Source organism: Natator depressus, chromosome 5 (assembly GCF_965152275.1).
Source record: "Natator depressus isolate rNatDep1 chromosome 5, rNatDep2.hap1, whole genome shotgun sequence".
In the NCBI taxonomy this organism is placed as follows: Eukaryota; Metazoa; Chordata; order Testudines; family Cheloniidae; genus Natator; species Natator depressus.
In genome coordinates, this window is record NC_134238.1 from 28551308 (window position 1) to 28572444 (window position 21137).

General features: G+C 44.8%; 2 protein-coding genes across 2 annotated transcripts in view; both read right to left on the minus strand.

Moving 5' to 3' along the window:
* PLCXD3 (phosphatidylinositol specific phospholipase C X domain containing 3) overlaps nt 1–21137 on the minus strand; it is a 161719-nt gene that overhangs the window by 41764 nt on the left and 98818 nt on the right. Inside the window, exon 2 of the mRNA XM_074952507.1 lies at nt 19359–20067. Within this exon, the coding sequence (XP_074808608.1) occupies nt 19359–20067 (709 nt within the window). The remainder of the gene's footprint in view (nt 1–19358; nt 20068–21137) is intronic.
* LOC141987297 (uncharacterized) lies at nt 7038–8959 on the minus strand. The gene is made up of 2 exons (XM_074952508.1): nt 8130–8959; nt 7038–7473 (listed from the first exon to the last, which is right to left on the minus strand). The coding sequence occupies exons 1-2, from the start codon at nt 8530–8532 to the stop codon at nt 7094–7096; spliced, it is 783 nt and encodes a 260-aa protein (XP_074808609.1). The 5' UTR covers nt 8533–8959; the 3' UTR covers nt 7038–7093.

A 21137-nucleotide genomic window follows, 5' to 3' on the forward strand; every position in this document is an offset into this window, starting at 1 on the left:
TGTAGAAGTGGCAGAAGTGCTAAATGACACTTTTGTTTCAGTTTTAACCAAAAAGGTTAGTAGCTATTGGATGTCTAACATAGTAAATGCCAGTGAAAATGAGGTAGGATCAGAGGCTAAAATAGGGAAAAAACAAGTTAAAAATTATTTAGACAAGTTAGATGTCTTCAAGTCACCAGCGCCTGATGAAATACATCCTCGAATACTCAAGGAGCTGATTGAGGCGATATCTGAGCCATTAGCGACTATCTTTGAGAAGTTTCAGAGTAGCAGCCGTGTTAATCTGTATTTTCAAAAAGAAAAGAAGTACTTGTGGCACCTTAGAGACTAACAAATTTATTTAAGCATAAGCTTTCGTGAGCTACAGCTCACTTCATTGGATGCATTCGATGAAGTGAGCTGTAGCTCACGAAAGCTTATGCTTAAATAAATTTGTTAGTCTCTAAGGTGCCACAAGTACTTCTTTTCTTTGAGAAGTCATGGAAGATCGGAGAGATTGTAGAGGACTGGAAAAGGGCAAATATAGTGCCCAACTATAAAAAGAGAAATAAGAACAACGCAGGGAATTCTAGACCAGTCATCTTAACTTCAGTACCCAGAAAGATAATGGAGCAAATAATTATGCAATCAATTTGCAAACACCTAGAAAATAGTAATGTGACAAGTAACAGTCAGTATGGATTGGTCAAGAACAAATCATGTCAAACCAACCTAATAGCTTTCTTTGACAGGGTAACAAGAGTTGTGGATGGGGGGAACTGGTAGATGTGGTATATCTTGACTTTATTAAGGCTTTTGATACTGTCTCGCATGACCCTCTCATAAACGAACTAGGGAATTACACCCTACATGGAGCTACTATAAGGTGGGTGCATAACAGATTGGAAAACCATTCCCAGAAAGTAGTTATCAGTGGTTTACAGTCAAGCTGGAAGGACATATTGAGTGGGGGCCTAAAAGGGTCAGTTCTGCATCTGGTTCTGTTCCATAAATTCAACAATAATTTAGATAATGGCACAGAGTACACTGATAAAGTTTTCAGATGATACCAAGCTGGGAGGGGTTGCAAGTGCTTTGGAAGATAGGATTAAAATTCAAAATGATCTGGACAAACTGGAGAAATGGTCTGAAGTAAATAGGATGAAGTTCAATATGGACAAATGCAAAGTACTCCACTTAGGAAGGAACAATCAGCTCCACACATACAAAAACTGCCTATGAAGGAGTACTGCTGAAAGGGATCTGGGCGTCATAGTGGATCATAACCTAAATATCAGTGAACAGTGGAGCACTGTTGCAAAAAACGCAAACATCATTCTGGGATGTATTAGCAAAAGTGTTGTAAGCAAGATAGGAGAAGTAAGTCTTCCACTCTACTCCGTGCTGATTAGGCCATAGCTACAGTATTGTGTCCAGTTCTGGGTGCCACATTTCAGGAAAGAGTTGAACAAACTGGAGAAAGTCCAGAGGAGAACAAAAATGATTAAAGGTCTAGAAAATGACCTATGAGGGAAGAGTGAAAAAATTTGTTTAGGCTTGAGAAGAGAAGACTGAGAGGGGACATGATAACAGTTTTCAAGTACATAAAAGGTTGTTACAAGAAGGAGGGAGGTAAATTGTTCTCCTTAACCTCTGAAGATAGGACAAGAAGCAATAGGCTTAAATTGCAGCAAGGGAGGTTTAGGTTGGACGTTAGGAAAAACTTCCTGTCAGGGTAGTTAAGCACTGGAATAAATTGCCTAGGGAGGTTGTGGAATCTCCATCATTGGAGAATTTTATGAGCAGGTTAGACAAACCCCTGTCAGGGATGGTCTAGATCAGTGGTTCTCAAAGCCTGTCCGCCGCTTGTTCAGGGAAAACCCCTGGCATGCAGGACCGGTTTGTTTACCTGCTGCGTCCGCAGGTTCGGCTGATCGCGGCTCCCACTGGCTGCGGTTTGCCGCTCCAGGCCAATGGGGGCTGCGGGAAGGGCGGCCACCATGTCCCTTGGCCCGCGCCACTTCCCATAGCCCCCATTGGCCTGGAGCGGCGAACCGCAGCCAGTGGGAGCTGCGATTGGCCGAACCTGCTCACGTGGCAGGTAAACAATCCAGTCCGGCGCGCCAGGGGCTTTCCCTGAATAAGCGGCAGACCAGCTTTGAGAACCGCTGTCTAGATAATACTTAATCCTGCCATGAATGCAGGGGACTGGACTAGAGGACCTCTTGAGGTCCCTTCCTGTCTTACAATTCTGTGATTCTACGACAGCGGAGAAGAAAGAGGTTGGGAACTCAGGTGAGGGAGGCATGGCATCTCCCCAACCTTCCTGCAGCCTCAGCTCTGCCATTGTACCTCAACCTCTCTGCAACCCACAGGTCTGCCAATGCACTGCAACTACTCTGCCAGCGTGCCCCAACATCTATTCACCCCACAGATCTGCCAATGTGCCCCGACTCAGGCACAAATCCTGTACACATCAACCATTTCACCTGTGAGCTCTTTGGGGCAGGGACTGTCTCTGTTATTACAGTGATGCAGTGATGCCATCTTAATTAAGGTTGTGTCACAATTTCTGTTTAAAAGGTTAACCTTTCTAAGTTCTCTAAAATCAACATACTTAGACTGATTCCTTTGAAATTTGATGTGTTTCAGGAGAGTAGAGGATAGGGTTAATGACCCAAATTTGGGGTCATTTACCCACATGACCTTTCTTCTCTTCCGCTGGAGCTGGCAGTAGCCAATGGGAATTATTTACATATGCTCTAGGTGCAGTTAGGATGTTAGGTGTACCTACACTATGTCGTGGAGGCAATAGTGGGACCTGCTTGGTAAAAGTGTGTTTGTGATATGAGTACATTTGTGGATTACTTTGAGGTGTGGGACAGAGGTGTGATTCTGAGATGAGGAGATCTCTGTTTTCTACTCTCTCATCTGTGAGCAAAGAGAAGAGCTGCATGTGTACCTTCAGGATCCAGTCTGCATCATTTCAGTGCAGAACTGTGTATGTTACACAATTAGAATGGCACAGGGGTTTATTACAAAGGGTATGGACAGTAGCTAACTGGGATATGAGAGCTGTCTAAGCATTTGTTATCTGCACACACACCAATAACACGAGTGTGGTCAGTGTCAGGTGCAGCTGTATTGAATGTTGGAGGCAGCAGTTAGCTCCGCTTGGTTGAGGTATGTTGGTGAGATCTGTGAATCACTTTGGGGTGTGTGATAGAGTGTGGCTGTGATACGAGGAGATCTCGGTTTTCCATCCTCTCATGTGTGTGAGGAAAGCCATGAGATATGCGTGTGCCTTCGGGATGCATATGCATCATTTCTATGCAGATCTCTGCAGGGTTGTGCTGGTAGCAGGGCCTAGGGCTTCTATTATAAAGGACAGTGTCGGCAGTCACTGAGGTGGAATCGGAGAGGATTCTACTGCTTTAATGGTGGTTAAGTGAAAGTGTAGGTTAAGATAGTATCCTGGGAGCAAGCGTAAGGGAGTTGTAAAAGGCTTTGAAGTTGTTCTTAAAGTGTACGTGTGGTATACTTTCTGGGGAGTTGGCTAGGTGTGGGAGTGTATGCTGGGATCTGGAACCTCCTGAATTTTAAAGTGCCTATGGCCACTGTATCTACTCTGTGCATATTGAGGCACTGCTGAAAGAGGGTATTGGACAGGTGGCATGGGCCACTTTGTCCTTTAAGAGTGTTAGATGGAATCTTGTGGGTGAGAGTGAATGGGCTGTAAAAGGAGGTGAAGACCTTGTACCATTTTTCATTGCTGGGGTTGGTATGTGGGTTAACGGGGCATATTCGTGTATTGCTGAAAGAGGACAGAGTTAAGGTTGCATGGGCAATGTGAACTGTGCGTTTCCTGATTTATAGAAGTTTGGGTTTTGCTCAACTCAATGTTCTGCAAGGGGACAAACTGCCATCAAGCAACCCGAACTTTGCAATAACAGTTTTTGTCATTAATTTAATGGTTTGTCTAAGCCAGTGTTGGATTTCTTTCATAATGGAGGAAGCCATTATCAACCATAAATGAAATCCATCTTGAGACTAAATCTGAAAAGGTTTTTTCTGTTAATCTTAGCGTTCATCTTGTAACTCACAATTGAAAAAGGGTAGGACTAAGCAAGCAATGACTTGTCTCTTTCACAGGATGTACAAACAGCTAGATGAGCCCAGACTGGTATACAGATAAATGCACTTATCCTTGAGGTCAGCACTTGTCAGCATTTATTAGCTGTAGAATTATCAGAGTTATCTAAGGGTATGTCTACACTACAAAATTACGTCGAATTTATAGAAGTCAGTTTTTTAGAAATCATTTTTATATAGTCGATTGTGTCCTCCCCCCACACAAAATGCTCTAAGTGCATTAATTCAGTGGAGTGCTTCCACAGTACCAAGGCTAGTGTCGACTTCTGGAGCGTTGCACTGTGGGTGGCTATCCCATAGTTCCTGCAGTCTCTGCCGCCCATTGGAATTCTGGATTGCAATACCAATGCCTAATGGGGCAAAAACATTGTTGCGGGTGGTTCTGGGTACATGTCGTCAGGCCCTCCCTCCGTGAAAGCAACGGCAGACAATTGTTTTGTGCCTTTTTTCCTGAGTTACCTGTGCAGATACCATATCACGGCGAGCATGGAGCTCGCTCAGCTCACTGTCACCGTATGTCCCCTGGGTGCTGGCAGACGCGGTACTGCATTGCTACCCAGCAGCAGCTCATTGCCTTGTGGACAGTGGCAGCAGACAGTGCAACAGGCCTGATAACCACCGTCACCATGTCCGAGGTTCTCTTGGGCTCCTCAGTAAGGTCGGTCAGGAGTGCCTGGGTAGACATGGGCGCAGGGACTAAAATAGAGTGACTCGACCAGGTCATTCTCTTTAGTCCTGCCGGCAGCCGTATTGCACCGTCTTCTGGCGAGGAGCCAGGCAATGAGGATGGCTAGTAGTCCTATTGCACCATCTTCTGCCAAGCAGCCAGGATATGAGAATGGCTAGCAGTCCTACTGCACCATCTGCTGCCAGCCAAAGATGTAAAAGATAGATGGAGTGGATCAAAACAAGAAATAGACAAGATTTGTTTTGTATTCATTTGCTCCCCCCTTCCTTCCTCCCTCCGTGAAATCAACAGCCGACAATTGTTTCAGTAACGTCTGTCAGGGGCACCTTGAAAAGTTTAATGGAGACTCAGTCCTGCCTGGAATACTGTGGGGAGGGAATAGCTCACTGGGTTGAGCATTGGCCTGCTAAACCCAGGATTTTGAGTTCAATCCTTGAGGGGGCCATTCTGTGTTACAGTTGTTTTTGCTTCTCCTTGATGTAAAGCCACCCCCTTTGTTGATTTTAATTCCCTGTAAGCCAACCCTGTAAGCCATGTCGTCAGTCACCCCTCCCTCCATCAGAGCAACGGCAGACAATTTTTCCGTGCTTTTTTTCCGTGCAGACGCCATACCACGGCAAGCATGGAGCCCGCTCAGATCACTTTGGCAATTAGGAGCACATTAAACACCCCGCGCATTATCCAGCGGTATACGCACCACCAGAACCTGCCAAAGCGACACTGGGAAAGTAGGCGACGTCAGCGTGGTGACGAGAGTGATGAGGACATGGACACAGACTTCTCTCAAAGTACGGGCCCTAGCAACGTGGGCATCATGGTGCTAATGGGGCAGTTTCATGCTGTGGAACACCGATTCTGGGTCTGGGAAACAAGCACAGACTAGTGGGACCGCATAGTGTTGCAGGTCTGGGATGATTCCCAGTGGCTGCAAAATTTTCGTTTAAGGGCACTTTCATGGAACTTTGTGACTTGTTTTCCCCTGCCCTGAAGTGCCAGAATACCAAGATGAGAGCAGCCCTCACAGTTCACAAGCGAGTGGCAATAGCCCTGTGGAAGCTTGCAACGCCAGACAGCTACCCGTCAGTCGGGAATCAATTTGGAGTGGGCAAGTCTACTGTGGGGGCTGCTGTGATGCAAGTAGCCAACGCAATCAAAGATCTCCTGATATCAAGGGTAGTGACCCTGGGAAATCTGCAGGTCATAGTGCATGGCTTTGCTGCAATGGGATTCCCTAACTGTAGTGGGGCCATAGACGGAACCCATATCCCTATCTTGGTACCGGAGCACCAAGCCGGCAAGTACATAAACCGCAAGGGGTACTTTTCAATAGTGCTGCAAGCACTGGTGGCTCACAAGGGATGTTTCACCAACATCAGCATGGGATGGTTGGGAACGGTACATGATGCTCGCATCTTCAGGAACTCTGGTCTGTTTCAAAAGCTGCAGGAAGGGACTCTCTTCCCAGACCAGAAAATAACCATTGGGGATGTTGAAATGCCTATAGTTATCCTTGGGGACCCAGCCTACCCCTTAATGTCATGGCTCATGGAGCCAGACACAGGCAGCCTGGACAGTAGTCAGGAGCTGTTCAACTACAGGCTGAGCAAGTGCAGAATGGTGGTAGAATGTGCATTTGGACGTTTAAAAGCACACTGACGCAGTTTACTGACTCTCTTAGACCTCAGCAAAACCAATATTCCCATTTTTATTACTGCTTGCTGTGCGCTCCACAATATCTGTGAGAGTAAGGGGGAGATGTTTATGGTGGGGTGGGAGGTTGAGGCAAATCGCCTGGCCACTGTTTACGCGCAGCCAGACACCAGGGTGGTTAGAAGAGCACAGGAGGGCGCAGTGCGCATCAGAGAACCTTTGAAAACCAGTTTCATGACTGGCCAGGCTACAGTGTGAAAGTTCTGTTTGTTTCTCCTTGATGAACCCCCCCACCCTTGCCCTTGGCTCACTCTACTTCCCTGTAAGCCAACCACCCCCCCGCCCTTCGATCAGCGCTTGCAAAGGCAATAAAGTCATTGTTGCTTCACATTCATGCATTCTTTATTAATTCATCACACAAATAGGGGGATAACTGCCAAGGTAGCCCAGGAGGGATGGTGGAGGAGGGAAGGACAAGGCCACACAGCACTTTAAAACTTATTGAATGCCAGCCTTCTGTTGCTTGGACAATCCTCTGGGGTGGAGTGGCTGGAGGCCCCCCCACCGCGTTCTTGGGCATCTGGGTGAGGAGGCTATGGAAGTTGGGGAGGAAGGCAGTTGGTTTCACAGGGGCTGTAGCGGTGGTCTGTGCTCCTTCTGCCTTTTCTGCAGCTCAACCATATGCTGGAGCATATTAGTTTGAACCTCCAGCAGCCTCAGCATTGAATCCTGCCTCCTCTCATCACGCTGCCGCCACCTTTCAGCTTCAGCCCTCTCTTCAGCCCGCCACTTACTCTCTTCAGCCCGCCACCTCTCCTCCTGGTCATTTTGTGCTTTCCTGCACTCTGACATTGTCTGCCTCCATGCATTCGTCTGTGCTCGGTCAGTGTGGGAGGACAGCATGAGGTTAGAGAATATTTCATCGTGAGTGCGTTTTTTTTGCCTTCTAATCTTCGCTAGCCTCTGGGAAGGAGAAGATCCTGTGATCCTTGAAACACATGCAGCTGGTGGAGAAAATAAAAGGGACAGTGGTATTTAAAAAGACACATTTTATAGAACAATGGGTACAGTCTTTCATGGTAAACCTTGCTGTTAACATTACATACATAGCACATGTGCTTTTGTTACAAGGTCGCATTTTGCCTCCCCCCACCATGTGGCTAACCCCTCCCCCCTCCCCGTGGCTAATAGCGGGGAACATTTCTGTTCAGCCACAGGCAAACAGCCCAGCGGGAACAGGCACCTTTGAACATCCCCTTAAGAAAAGCACCCTATTTCAACCAGGTGACCATGAATGATATCACTCTCCTGAGGATAACACAGAGAGATAAAGAACGGATCTTGTCTGAACGCCAGCAAACATACACTGCAATGCTTTGTTCTGCAATGATTCCCAGCTACGTGCTACTGGCCTGGCGTGGTAAAGTGTCCTACCATGGTGGATGGAATAAGGCTGCCCTCCCCAGAAACCTTCTGTAAAGGCTTTGGGAGTACATCCAGGAGAGCTTTATGGAGATGTCCCTGGAGGATTTCTGCTCCATCCCCAGACACGTTAACAGACTTTTCCAATGCCTGTACTGGCCGCAAATGCCGGGGCAAATTAATCATTAAACACGCTTGCTTTTAAACCATGTATAGTATTTTAAAAAGGTACACTCACCAGAGGTCCCTTCTCCACCTGGCGGGTCCGGGAGGCAGCCTTGGGTGGGTTCGGGGGGTACTGGCTCCAGGCCCAGGGTGAGAAACAGTTCCTGGCTGTTGGGAAAACCAGTCTCTCCGCTTGCTTGCTGTGAGCTATCTACAACCTCATCATCATCATCTTCCTCGTTCCCCAAACCTGCTTCCGTGTTGCCTCCCTCTCCACTGAAGGAGTCAAAGCACAGGGATGGGGTAGTGGTGGCTGAACCCCCTAAAATGGCATGCAGCTCATCATAGAAGTGGCAATTTTGGGGCTCTGACCCAGAGCGGCCGTTTGCCTCTCTGTTTTTCTGGTAGGCTTGCCTCAGTTCCTTAAGTTTCACATGGCACTGCTTCGGGTCCCTGTTATGGCCTCTGTCCTTCATGCCCTGGGAGATTTTGACAAAAGTTTTGGCATTTCAAAAACTGGAACGGAGTTCTGATAGCACGGATTCCTCTCCCCATACAGTGATCAGATCCCGTACCTCCCGTTCGGTCCATGCCGGAGCTCTTTTGCGATTCTGGGACTCCATCATGGTCACCTCTGCTGATGAGCTCTGCATTCACCTGCAGCTTGCCACGCTGGCCCAACAGGAAATGAGATTCAAAAGTTCACGGGCCTTTTCCTGTCTACCTGGCCAGTGCATCTGAGTTGAGAGTGCTGTCCAGAGTGGTCACAATGGAGCACTCTGGGATAGCTCCCGGAGGCCAAAACCGTCTAATTGCATCCACACTACCCCCAAATTCGACCCAGCAAGGCCGATTTCATCACTAATCCCCTTGTCGGGGGTGGAGTAAAGAAATAGATTTTAAGAGCCCTTTAAGTCGAAAAAAAGTGCTTCGTAGTGTGGACGGGTGCGGGTTAAATCGATTTAACACCGCTAAATTCGACCTCAACTCCTAGTGTAGACCAGAGCTAAGTAATATTGGAGAGAGCAAAGAAAGCACAACTGCTTTAAAATGCTCATTTGCAGTTTCACTGCCTCAGCCATGTGTATTGAGGTATGCATGACCTCATCTTTGAGACAAGCATATGCTTGGGACAAGATAACCCCGAGTGAAAGAAAAGTTATTTTTGAGAACGAAAAATATTTACCCCATCCCTATACTCAGGGATAACAAGTGCTTAGATATTACTGTGATGGGGTCATATAAAAACCTATACAAGTACATAAGATCTAACAAAAGTGTTGCAAAACAAGTGTTTCTATGTCTAATGTTCTTATAAATCACTCACATACCACAAAAGGTATGTGTGGGGGTGGGGGGGGGGGTGGAATCCTACGATACTAACACTTTGACTGTTGAGCTCTAAAACAATTTCCCCTTGGTTGTAAAACTGACTGGTTATTAGTATGTGTTCAGATGCCTAACAAAGCTTTCCACATATAAGGCTTTTAAAAAAATCATTGTGTTTTTGTATTCTGCTGCATTCATTTATACTGTTCCAGATGCATTGAACATGAGAACAAAACACTGAAGAAGGAAAACTGTGTTGATCCACTTATACACAGAAGCTATGGTGATGAGCACGAGAGAAATACCCTGAACTACAATAAAATGAACAGTGGGACATATCCCAGAAAGTGCTGTGCAACTGCCACTATTCGTGTTTGTGTTCCAGTAGTGCCCACCAAGCGCACTTTCTCTCTCTCTTTCCCCCTCACTCACTCTCTCTAAGAGCCAGTCCCTGCTGGAAGAATTTACAGTCTAAATAGTCAGAACAGCCACAGGGAGAAAGGAATATTAAGAATTTGGCTCTTTGGGCAGTTTTAGAAAATATATTCAGATGCCAGGGACTTGAACTTCTGCTTTGGCTTCATAAAAATGGCTAAGGACCACCAATCTTGGTCAACAAAAATGAGGGTAGAGAGGTAGTGCGTGTGTAGAAGCCTCAGGTCCCAAGCAGGCAGGTTGATATGTAAGACACCAATGTAATCAGTAAATCAGGTCAAAAATGGTAACTTTTTTTTTTTTTTTTTTTTTTTACAGAAAATTAAAAAAAAATTTTTTTTTCTTGCTTCAAGGTTTGGGTTACAAACACCAAAAGCCTGCACCTCCAGCAGCATAGAAAGCTATGCTAGGGTGAGAAATGACTTGGAGGTATGGCAGTGCCACCTACTGACTGGTGAACACCACTTCTTGCAGCACATGGGATTTTTCTTTGAATGACTCCCACCTACATGCCAACTAGGTCTGACCCTACTTAGCTTGTGACAGCAGTCAGAGATGGTCCCTCTGCAGGCAGCCTCTCTTGGCCCAGTTACCCTTTTTCTCCTTTCTTAGGCTTTGGTTTTATCGAAGGTTCTTTTATGTGTTTTTTGTTTTGCTTTGCCTTGGTTGCTAAGGAGGAATGGTACATTTTTAGTGTGGTAGGCAAGCATTTAGTCACGTGTCTGCTGAGGGATGCATTATCCTTAGAGATTAATTTGGAAATAAAGTATTACTTTTACAGAGATGGGTGGATTTGTGTCTTATTTTCTGTTCTCCAGTCCAGGAACATTAAAAGTACCTCAACATTTTTGCATTCTCTAAGGGAGCTATGTTATTCCACCCTACATTCTTCAACTTCAGAGACAGCAAGGGTAAGAACAGCTCCAATGTCATTTACCAGGCTCAGATAAAATTGGCAATTTCACCAAAAGTCAGAAAACACAATAGATACACATAAAGCTGTACTTTACATGAATCAAAAAGACTGTTTCACAACTGTCCTTCAGATGTGCTAAAGGCAGCTGTTTCACTGTCAAGTTAATTCAATAAGCAAAGGGAACGTAATTCATTTGGTGTGTTCTGTTTGCTAACCAAAGAATATTTCTTGGCATGTAAACTGTGCATGACAGAATGTTAAGCCTGAAAACATATTGTTAGTCCTCAGAGTTTTTATCAGCTCCAAGAAACATAATGTATAATCATGTGAACAATTCTTTTCATTAAACCACTGAAGGCCAATGCTGCTGTATAAAATTCCAAGCTGCACTGAGTTTGTGGTCATATGAGGGAGCTCATAAGAAAAGACTCCCCCCACCACCCCATCTCTGTGTAGGGTAACAGGGACAGGTGATATTATAAATTTCTCCTTCTTTCAAATTATTGTCCCATTGAGAGTCATATGCAATATCAACAGCAAAGCCTCTAAGCAAATAGCGTATCTGTTATAGATAAACTCCTTTTATCTAGGCTACCATAATCCTCCCATATTGTACATCTGCTACAATGCCAAAGGGAGTGGTGGGGGAACAAAACCATTTTCCATTCTGAGAAGGATTGATCAGCATCTCTCTATAGCTTCATCTGCACTAGGGGGCTTGTTCTGTTGCATCTTGAACAAGTGGGGCTGCTCCAGGGCAAGCTACACTGGTGCAGGGCATCTATACCAGCCATCTTGTCTTGGCTGCAAAGAGCTGCACTGTATCTACAAGCAGCACTCACCTACGGTTGCCACCTTTCCAATTCCTGGTAACCTGACCCCCAAGGCCCTGCCCTTGCCCTGTCTCTTCTTCCCAAGACACCACCCCCTGCTCCATCTCTTCCCCAGAGGCCCCACCTTCTGCTCCGCCTCTTCCCCCAAGGCCCTGCCCCCATCACTTACTCCTCTCCCCCTCACCCCCTGTCACTCACTGGATCGTCTCAAGGAGCCTGCCTGCAGATAGGAGGTGGCCCTGGCTGAGCAGGGGCTGGCATGGGTTAATGACCTGGCACCTCCCCCCACGCCATGGCAACTGGGCTTTTGGTTGGGTGCCATTTAGGGTTACTAGGTCCCTGAAAACTGGGCACCTGGCAACCCTAAATGGCACCTGGATACAGAAGCCAAAAACTGGACTGTCTAGGTAAAAATTAGATGGGTGGCAACCTTACATGCACTGCAAGCACTGGAAGTCTCTATGGTTTGCTGCACCTATCCCACTATTCGCAGCATACTCCGTGGAGCAGGTGCACACAGGAAATGGTATACACCATCTGTTCTGTTCACAGTGCAGATGCCAAGGCAAAAGGGCAACAGACTCACCTTCTGAGTAGGCCATCGCTGAACCAACTCCAGACCTAGAAGCTTGAGGACTATTGTAGGAGCACTGCTATTCTTGTGTAGGGACGATGCACCAGGAAACTAGGAGCTGGATTTAATTATTGTCATTCACTTATTCCAATTTTTTTAAGTTCAATATTTTTTCCTATTCTTGTTTTAATACTCATTGTTTTGCTTTGTTTTGTAGTTAAATGACTGCTCCCTTTTCTCGTGTGGTCCCCTGTGGGAGACAGAGATTAAAATGGTCTGGGTGTGCAATGGCAGGGAAGCTATCCCTGCCAGCTCCTCAGTGGTGCCCAGTTGGCAACTTCTGCCCCAATCCTTCACTTCATGCAGTGGGGGCCCAGAGGACGGACTGGTTCTTGGTGGGATGAGTGGTGCCTGGTGTAGTGGGGAGCTAAATGGATCTACTAGGGGATAGTGGGGAAAGGATTGTGTGCTGTGTATCCTTTAACTCATGACCCCTTTCTTTGTTTTCCAGATCTCAGGAGGATGGGAGATGCTGTGATGCAGCATCTAAGCCCAGTAAATAAGTAGTTGTGCATATGCACCCTAGGTTAGCTGCTATCCTTTGATGTTTGTGCTTTGCAGATAAATCCCCATAGGACCAAACAAAGTTTACAAAGTTTTACCTGCCCTAAATAATAACAAGGTTGTATTTTCCAGCCTGTCTTTACTGCTTTGGAAAACTGGGGTGGGGATGGAGAGAGAGAGGTAGGCAACTGTGGAGGAGGGACAGAACCAAGCAGATACCAGACATGTTTGTCTCCGGTTGTTGCAGACCTGTCCTGAATGGGGGACGTGCACTGCTAAGACTAGCTGAGTAGTCAATGGCTCTTGGGTCTACAAGCAGCCAATCGGTAAGTGGCAGAACTGCTACCAAAGCAGTCACTGAAGCATGGGCAGGAGCACTGTGGGATTACACTGGGATGACAAACTGCATGGTTGTTGCTGCTAAGCCAGTGTTTGCTCTCTGCACTGGCACTGCAACAGTAGAGTCATATGGTGGTGGATAAATGCCATGCTTAGCCTTGTCCGGAGCAAGCACAAGCACGGTGGTGGTGTAAATAATTATGTGCAGATGCAAGCTCTTTTGTGGGTGCTACATGATGTGATACAAGCGTGCTGGGTGTTGTGTTACTGTTGGCGATGTCAGAATGCTCCAGGATCAACAAGGAGATGCTTCAGTGCTTAACTACCGATCATGCACATTACAGCTTCCATCAACTTCATGAAAAAACTCGTACAGATACAGACAGACATCATCTTCCTTTCCAAATGCAAACAGATGGACATCATACCAAAAGGACTAAAGGTAAAAAATCCATTACAATCTACATATCACACAGACTATGCTGAGAGATTGTGCCGCACACTCTCAAAGAAACTGCGAAACCACCTGATCAACATCCTATACAGCAAACAGGGAAAGATTAAGAATGAGCTCTCAAAACTGGATACTCTCATAAAAAACCAGCCTTCCACACAAACTTCCTCGTGGCTGGACTTTACAAAAATTGGACAAGCCATTTACAACACCAACTTTGCTTCTCTACAAAGGAAAAAGGACACTAAACTATCTAAAATACTACATGCCACAAGGAGCCACAACAGTGGTTCCCTTAACCCACCCAACAATATTGTTAACCTTTCCAGATATACTCTTAGCCCGGCAGAAGAGTCTGTCCTATCTCAGGGCCTCTTCTTTTGTCCCTCCAGGCCCATGAACATGATACAGTTCTGTGGTGACCTAGAATCCTACTTTCGACGTCTCCAACTCAAAGAATATTTCCAACACACCTCTGAACAACATATTAACCCACAGAATCCTTCCTACCAACACTACAAAAAGAAGGATTCTGGGTGGACTCCTCCTGGTCGAAACAACAGACTGGACTTCTACACAGATTTCTTCCGTCAATGTGCATGGGCTGAAATTGTGGAAAAGCAGCATCACTTGCCCCATAACCTCAGCCATGCTGAACACAATGCCATCAACAGCCTCAGGAACTCTGACATCATAATCAAAAAGGCTGACAAAGGAGGTGCTGTCGTCATCATGAATAAGTTGGAATATGAACAAGAGGCTGCTAGGCAGCTCTCTAACTCCACATTCTACAGGCCATTATCCTCTGATCCCACTGAGGATTACCAAAAGAAACTACAGGATCTGCTCAAGAAACTCCCTGAAAAAGCACAGGAACAGATCTGTGCAGACACATGCCTAGAACCCCGACCAGGGGTATTCTATATGCTTCCCAAGATCCATAAACCTGGGACCCCTGGACGCCCCGTCATCTCAGGCATTGGCACCCTGACAGCAGGATTGTCTGGCTATGTGGACTCTCTCCTCAGGCCCTACACTACCAGCACTCCCAGCTACCTTCGAGACACCACTGACTTCCTGAGGAAACTACAATCCATCGGTGATCTTCCAGAAAACACCCTCCTGGACACTATGGATGTAGAAGCCCTCTACACCAACATTCCACACAAAGGTGGACTAAAAGCCGTCAGGAACAGCATCTCCGATAATGTCACGGCAAACCTGGTGGCTGAACTCTGTGACTTTGTCCTCACCCACAACTATTTCACATTTGGGGAGAATGAAAACCTTCAAATCAGCAGCACTGCTATGGGTACCCGCATGGCCCCACAGTATGCCAACATTTTTATGGCTGACTTAGAACAACACTTCCTTAGCTCTCTACCCCTACTCTACTTGCGCTACCTTGATGACATCTTCATCATCTGGACCCATGGAAAAGAAGCCCTTGAGGAATTCCACCATGATTTCAACAATTTCCATCCCACCATCAACCTCAGCCTAGACCAATCCACACAAGCGGTCAATTTCCTGGACACTACTGTGCTAGTAAGTGATGGTCACATAAACACCACCCTATACCGGAAACCTACTGACCGCTATACTTACCTACATGCCTCCAGCTTCCATCCAGGACACACCACACAATCCATTGTCTACAGCCAAGCTCTAAGATACAACCGCATTTGCTCCAATCCCTCAGACAGAGACAAACACCTACAAGATTTCTATCAAGCATTCTTACAACTACAATACCCACCTGCTGAAGTGAAAAAACTCATTTACAGAGCCAGAAGAGTACCCAGAAGTCACCTACTACAGGACAGGCTCAACAAAGAAAATAACAGAACGCCACAAGCCACCACCTTCAGCCCCCAACTAAAACCTCTCCAGCGCATCATCAAAGATTTACAACCTATCCTGAAGGACAACCCATCACTCTCACAGATCCTGGGAGACAGACCAGTCCTCGCTTACAGACAGCCACCCAACCTGAAGCAAATACTCACCAGCAACCACACACCACACAACAAAAACACTAACCCAAGAACCTATCCTTGCGACAAAGCCCGATACCAACTCTATCCACATATTTATTCAAGTGACACCATCATAGGACCTAATCACATTAGCCACGCTATCAGGGGCTCGTTCACCTGCACCTCTACCAATGTGATATATGCCATCATGTGCCAGCAATGCACCTCTGCCATGTACATTGGCCAAACTGGACAGTCTCTATGCAAAAGAATAAATGGACACAAATCTGACATCAGGAATCAAAACGTTCAAAAACCGGTAGGAGAACACTTCAACCTCTCTGGCCACTCACTAAAAGATTTAAGGGTGGCAATTTTGCAACAGAAAAGCTTCAAAAACAGACTCCAACGAGAAACAGCTGAGCTTGAATTAATATGTAAACTAGGTACTATTAACTTGTGTTTGAATAAAGACTGGGAGTGGGTGGGTCATTACACATATTGACTCTATTTCCTTAAGTTAAGTATCCTCACACTTTCTTGTCAACTGTATAAATGGGCCATCTTGATTATCACTACAAAAGTTTTTTTCTCCTCCTGATAATAACTCATCTTAACTAATTAGCCTCTCATAACTTGTATGGTAACTTATCCAACTTCTATCTCTCTCTCTCTTACTATATGTTCCATTTTATGCATCCGATGAAGTGGGCTGTAGTCCACGAAAGCTTATGCTCTAATAAATTTGTTAGTCTCTAAGGTGCCACAAGTACTCCTGTTCTTTTTGAGGGGGGAGAGTGTGTGTGTGTGTGTGCGCGCGCGCGCACAGGCATGCTGTTTTTACTATATAAATTAACAAGTACTGAGAACACATAGTTGCTGTCTACATACCACACCATAATCTGAACTACGCAGCCACTCAGAAAAGGGCAGAGTAAAGTTTTTGCAATTAATTAGAATGTGCCTTACTGCATTGGGGTAATGAGCCTTGCATACATGCATCACATGCAGTATGGATTGCATGCTTATAAATAGTAAAATTCAAATGCAGAGATCGTGAGAAGAGTTCTATACTTAGTTGTATTGTTTTGCTTCCTTGGATTGCTCATCTATCTATTTTTGAACAGGATCACAGTCACATGGGCTACAGCTTTGGAATATTTGATCTTCATTTTCAAAGCAGTTATCACAGTGAGTTCAGTGCTATTAACTGTGTAGATCTCACATACACTCCCATCGGCTGTATCCTGCTACATAGTATTTTTGCACAACTAATGACATTTCCTGGCAGGCAATATGTCATACTTCTAAAACATCTTGAAAGTTTGTTTCTCTTGCAGTTGTTACAAGAGGGATTGGGGGAATAAATATTTCAGAACAGTTTGGATCCACACCTACGGCTCGTGGGAAAATCTCAATTATGGTTTTGAAAGCCATGATCGCCAGATATTCCTGCCCAATTACTTTTTGACATTTCAAATAGGTTAATTAGTGATAGGTTCAAATTCCATGCATAAATGAGATGCTGAGAACATAGAGATTCAGATTATACAAATCTCAACCAATCATTAAAATCTGGACTCCATTCATGCCCTATTTTCTTTCAAACAACTACAAAAAAGACCATTCTGAGCAGGAGGAAACAAAAACAGATTCTTGCACGTCCCCCGCATGGCACTTCAATTTTAAAAAGCATTATTCCAGTAATGAGTGAGAGACTGGTGGTTTGTCACTTGTGCTACTAAAGGTTCAACAGTAAAAGCCTCTGACAAAGCAAAGGAAAGAAACAGGGGTGCTTTCTAGACACACAGTAAAGGTACATCTACACTATGATAAATGACCCGCTGCACAGCCACAGCTGGCTGGGTCAACTGACTTGGGCTTACGCGGCTCAGGCTGTGTGGCTATAAAGTTGCAATGTAGACGTACAGGCTCAAGCTGGAGCCTAGGCTCTGAGATCCAGCCAGTGGGGAGGGGCTCAGAGCCTGGGCTCCAGCCTGAGCCCAGATGTCTACACAGCAAGACTTTTATCTCCACAAGACCAAGCCCTGTGAGCTCGTATCACCTGACCCAGGCTCTGCGACTCAGTGCCACTGGTTTTTTTTAATCGCAGTATAGATGTACCCTCAGAGACATTCCCTTCCCCAAGGAGCTGACAGATTTTATATCGGTGAAGCATGTAGCAATATCTGTGGGTCAGGTAGCACAAGCATTTCTGTTCTGAAGAAGTCATTTTCATTTACAGTACTTATATCATTTTTTTGCTGTCTTATCATTTTGGCTGAAGTTTAACCTTGTTTTTCCCAGCCTGAATTTGTTTTGGAAAGCTGTCATAAAAACAGTTCATCCCCTTTCAACGAGGGAGGGTTTGGGGGTGTGCACCACAATTATTTGGGAAAAGCGGGTTCATCCATTCATTCAGCCATTCATCATATGGAAGGAGACAGTATTCCCTCTGGACCTTCCCAAGATATGCACATCTTTGCAAAGAGAACAAAACATTAACATAGATTCATAGATATTTAGGTCAGAAGGGACCATTATGATCATCTAGTCTGACCTCCTGCACAACGCAGGCCACAGAATTTCACCCACCACTCCAATAGCACAGATATAGGTGTGAGGTTTTTTTGTAGGAGTCCTCAAATCGTAGTTTAAAGACTTCAAGGAGCAGAGAATCCTCCAGCAAGTGACCCGTGCCCCATGCTACAGAGGAAGGCGAAAAACCTCCAGGGCCTCTTCCAATCTGCCCTGGAAGAAAATTCCTTCTCCAGGAACAGACCATTGTTCCTCATTATAACTGTTTTGTTTTGCAATGTGCCTTAGGGTATGTCTGCACTGCAACTGGAAGTGGGACTGCAGCACCTATGGATCAAAGCTAGCCTAGGTACCAAGAGCCAGGAAGCCACAACAGCGCGGATTTCAGGATGGGCTAAGTACTCAGGGTCCCGGGCAGGTACATACTCAAGTGGTGAGCCCTTCCTGAAGTCTGTGCTGCCACAGCTTCATCACTGTTGGTACATGAGCTAGTTAGATTACAGCTAGCTCCAGTAGGTCGACACATGATGCAATCACTTCTGATTCCAGTGTAGACATGCCATAATGGTAGTGTGGTGGCCACCTGAAATTTGGCAGGCACATAGCCACAGAGAGGTGCCTTGGTGAAAATTGGTTGTGATTTGTCCAGTCAGAAATTTCTTATATGCGCACAGATTTTTATAATGTAACAGCTAATAACCTGTCAACCTTCTGTTCACTTTGTGCATGCATTAGATCCACAGGGAATCTTACCCCTTTCTATATGATGAATGCCTGAGTGTTTGGGAAGGAAATAGACTCTAAAAAGAGTCCAGCCACATTTGATATGATGTGTGAAGTTAAACAAAGAAGGATGTGTGGCTCCATCCTATGTCTGTCCATTGGATGTGTGAAGGTTTGTAAAGAAGAAAATTTTACACTGTCTGGCTTTGTTAAGAGACAGAAATTGATCCCTCTTTCTCCTGTACCTGGAACCAGTGCCCAGAGCCAATAACTAAACCCAGGCTGGGTTCAGTTATTGCATAGATTTGCCCATATCTAAAAAGCACATTTTCTGAATAAATGTTTGCAGTGTTAAATGGTAAGAAACAAAATGTGGGAAAAAAAGTATCCAGAAACAATGAGGACTTTGTTTACGCTTTAGTGCAAATTCTCTTTCCAGGTAAAAGCACTCATCTTTCATTATTGTTTCCTTTAAATGCTTTAAGATACCTTTGAACTTTGACTCTAATTCTTCATAGCAGAGAAAAAACAAATGCTAAACCTTCCATAACAGGAGCGATAAAAGCAGAGTTAATGAGCACAATCAATCTGAACACACAGTGCTTTCCAGAAACTTACCTTTCTGTGATTGTTTCTCTGAGTCCACTAGTAACACCCTTAACCACAGTACTAGCTTTGGGGGTCAGCACCACTTGAGATATAAAAAAGGAGCCCTTCTTTCTTCTCTCAATGATTGATGCCTGAAGAAACTGAATCAGTTTTTCTGGGTCTGTTGTGTTTGCCCAAGGAGCTGGCATCATCTGCCCTGGCCAAAGAAATGGTACCTCAAGAGCCACTGGACTATGATAAAATACCAACACTTGGTAATCCTTCTCCCACAGGTACTGGAGACTTACTTCTTGGGCAAATATAGCCGGGCACATTTTATTCCCAAACGTGCCTTTGAGCATTTGGACCAGGTTCTCATGATGATATTTCTGCATCCCATAGAAATGATTGAAGTCCAAGAAGACAACTTCTTTATGGTGGTCAGTCAGAAATGCATTGATCTCTTCAAGGCCCTCATTGACTTTGGCACTAAATAACCCATGAGCAAAGTAAAGTTCATTGTCAGGGTCTCTGGGTTTAGTGGAAATTCTGAGATCAAAATATCGTATACCTGCACCCAGCTGGCTAGTAAAGTTCATCGTCTGTGTTGCCAACCACTTTCTCATCAACTTTTTAGCCACAGTCCCAAATACGGAGACAAAATTCTGGACAGTTTCTGGTTGTTCAGGTCCAACTGGAGAGGCTTCATCGATGTAGAAGCTAAAGGAGTCATGAGACCCTACAAATATAACAAAGCAAAATCAATGTTGCATTCATACACTTAAAGTTATAAATACTCCTCTATTTCAGGATAATCTAATTTTCTGGTTAGCACACAGATACTCTAAAATTGGCCTTTTCCTCCCAACCCCGTCCCCCCGTACATTATTTTCATGGAATCAATATTCACGTGTGTTGAAAGTGAATGAATTCAGGAGGGCTAAATGAAATGTGTATTAGTTTAATGAGTACCTCTTACTTTTATGCCCTTAGTACTACTGAAGTCAATGGGCCTGATTCTTAGTGTAAGTCAGGAGTAGCCCCACAAGTCAGTCAACTTGTAGAAGTGTGTAATATCTATGTAAATGGAAGAGAATTAGGCCCAATCAGTGTGTTCACTTGACTAATGGTTAGCTGGATCAGGACCTTTGTGATGAGTAAAAATACATATCCTTGACATTTTACACAAGCTAAAGTTTTCAATAGCCCTGAAGTGACTTAGGAGCACAGGTCACATTTTCAAAAACACCTAAGTCCCACTGACTTTCAGTCAGGATCCTAAATCAGTTACTTCTCAAAATTATATCCCAAATCTTTGCAATGATGAGAGAAACAGTGTAAGAATGATAGTTTAATAGTTATAGCTGATGCAGACATTGTATTCCATTGCTTAGAATGAGGAGGTTCATTGTGTACTTTGAACAATGATGAATTGTATTGTACCTTTTTGTGTGCCGAAGTTAATTGCATTGCACATTTTTTAAAATTTGTACTATCAAAAAAGGTCAGCGACACCCCCACTTTGCACTGCACTGTTTCCTTAGTTTCAAGGATTTGTCTTTATCTTTGTCTTTATCTTTGCAATATTCACTTATTTTGTCTAGTTTGCTGCCACTTTGTATGAAAATTAAAACTAAAGTTAAGGGTGTTAACATCGAATAAGTTTTCTATAAGGGGACTATATCTTGCATTGCAAGGAGAAGCACATGATCTAGTAGGTCTTTTTCATTCTTAAGTACTGTGATGCAGTCTAACAGGGAAGGTGACAGTCTACACTAATATGGTCAACACTGTTACAAAATTGTGAAA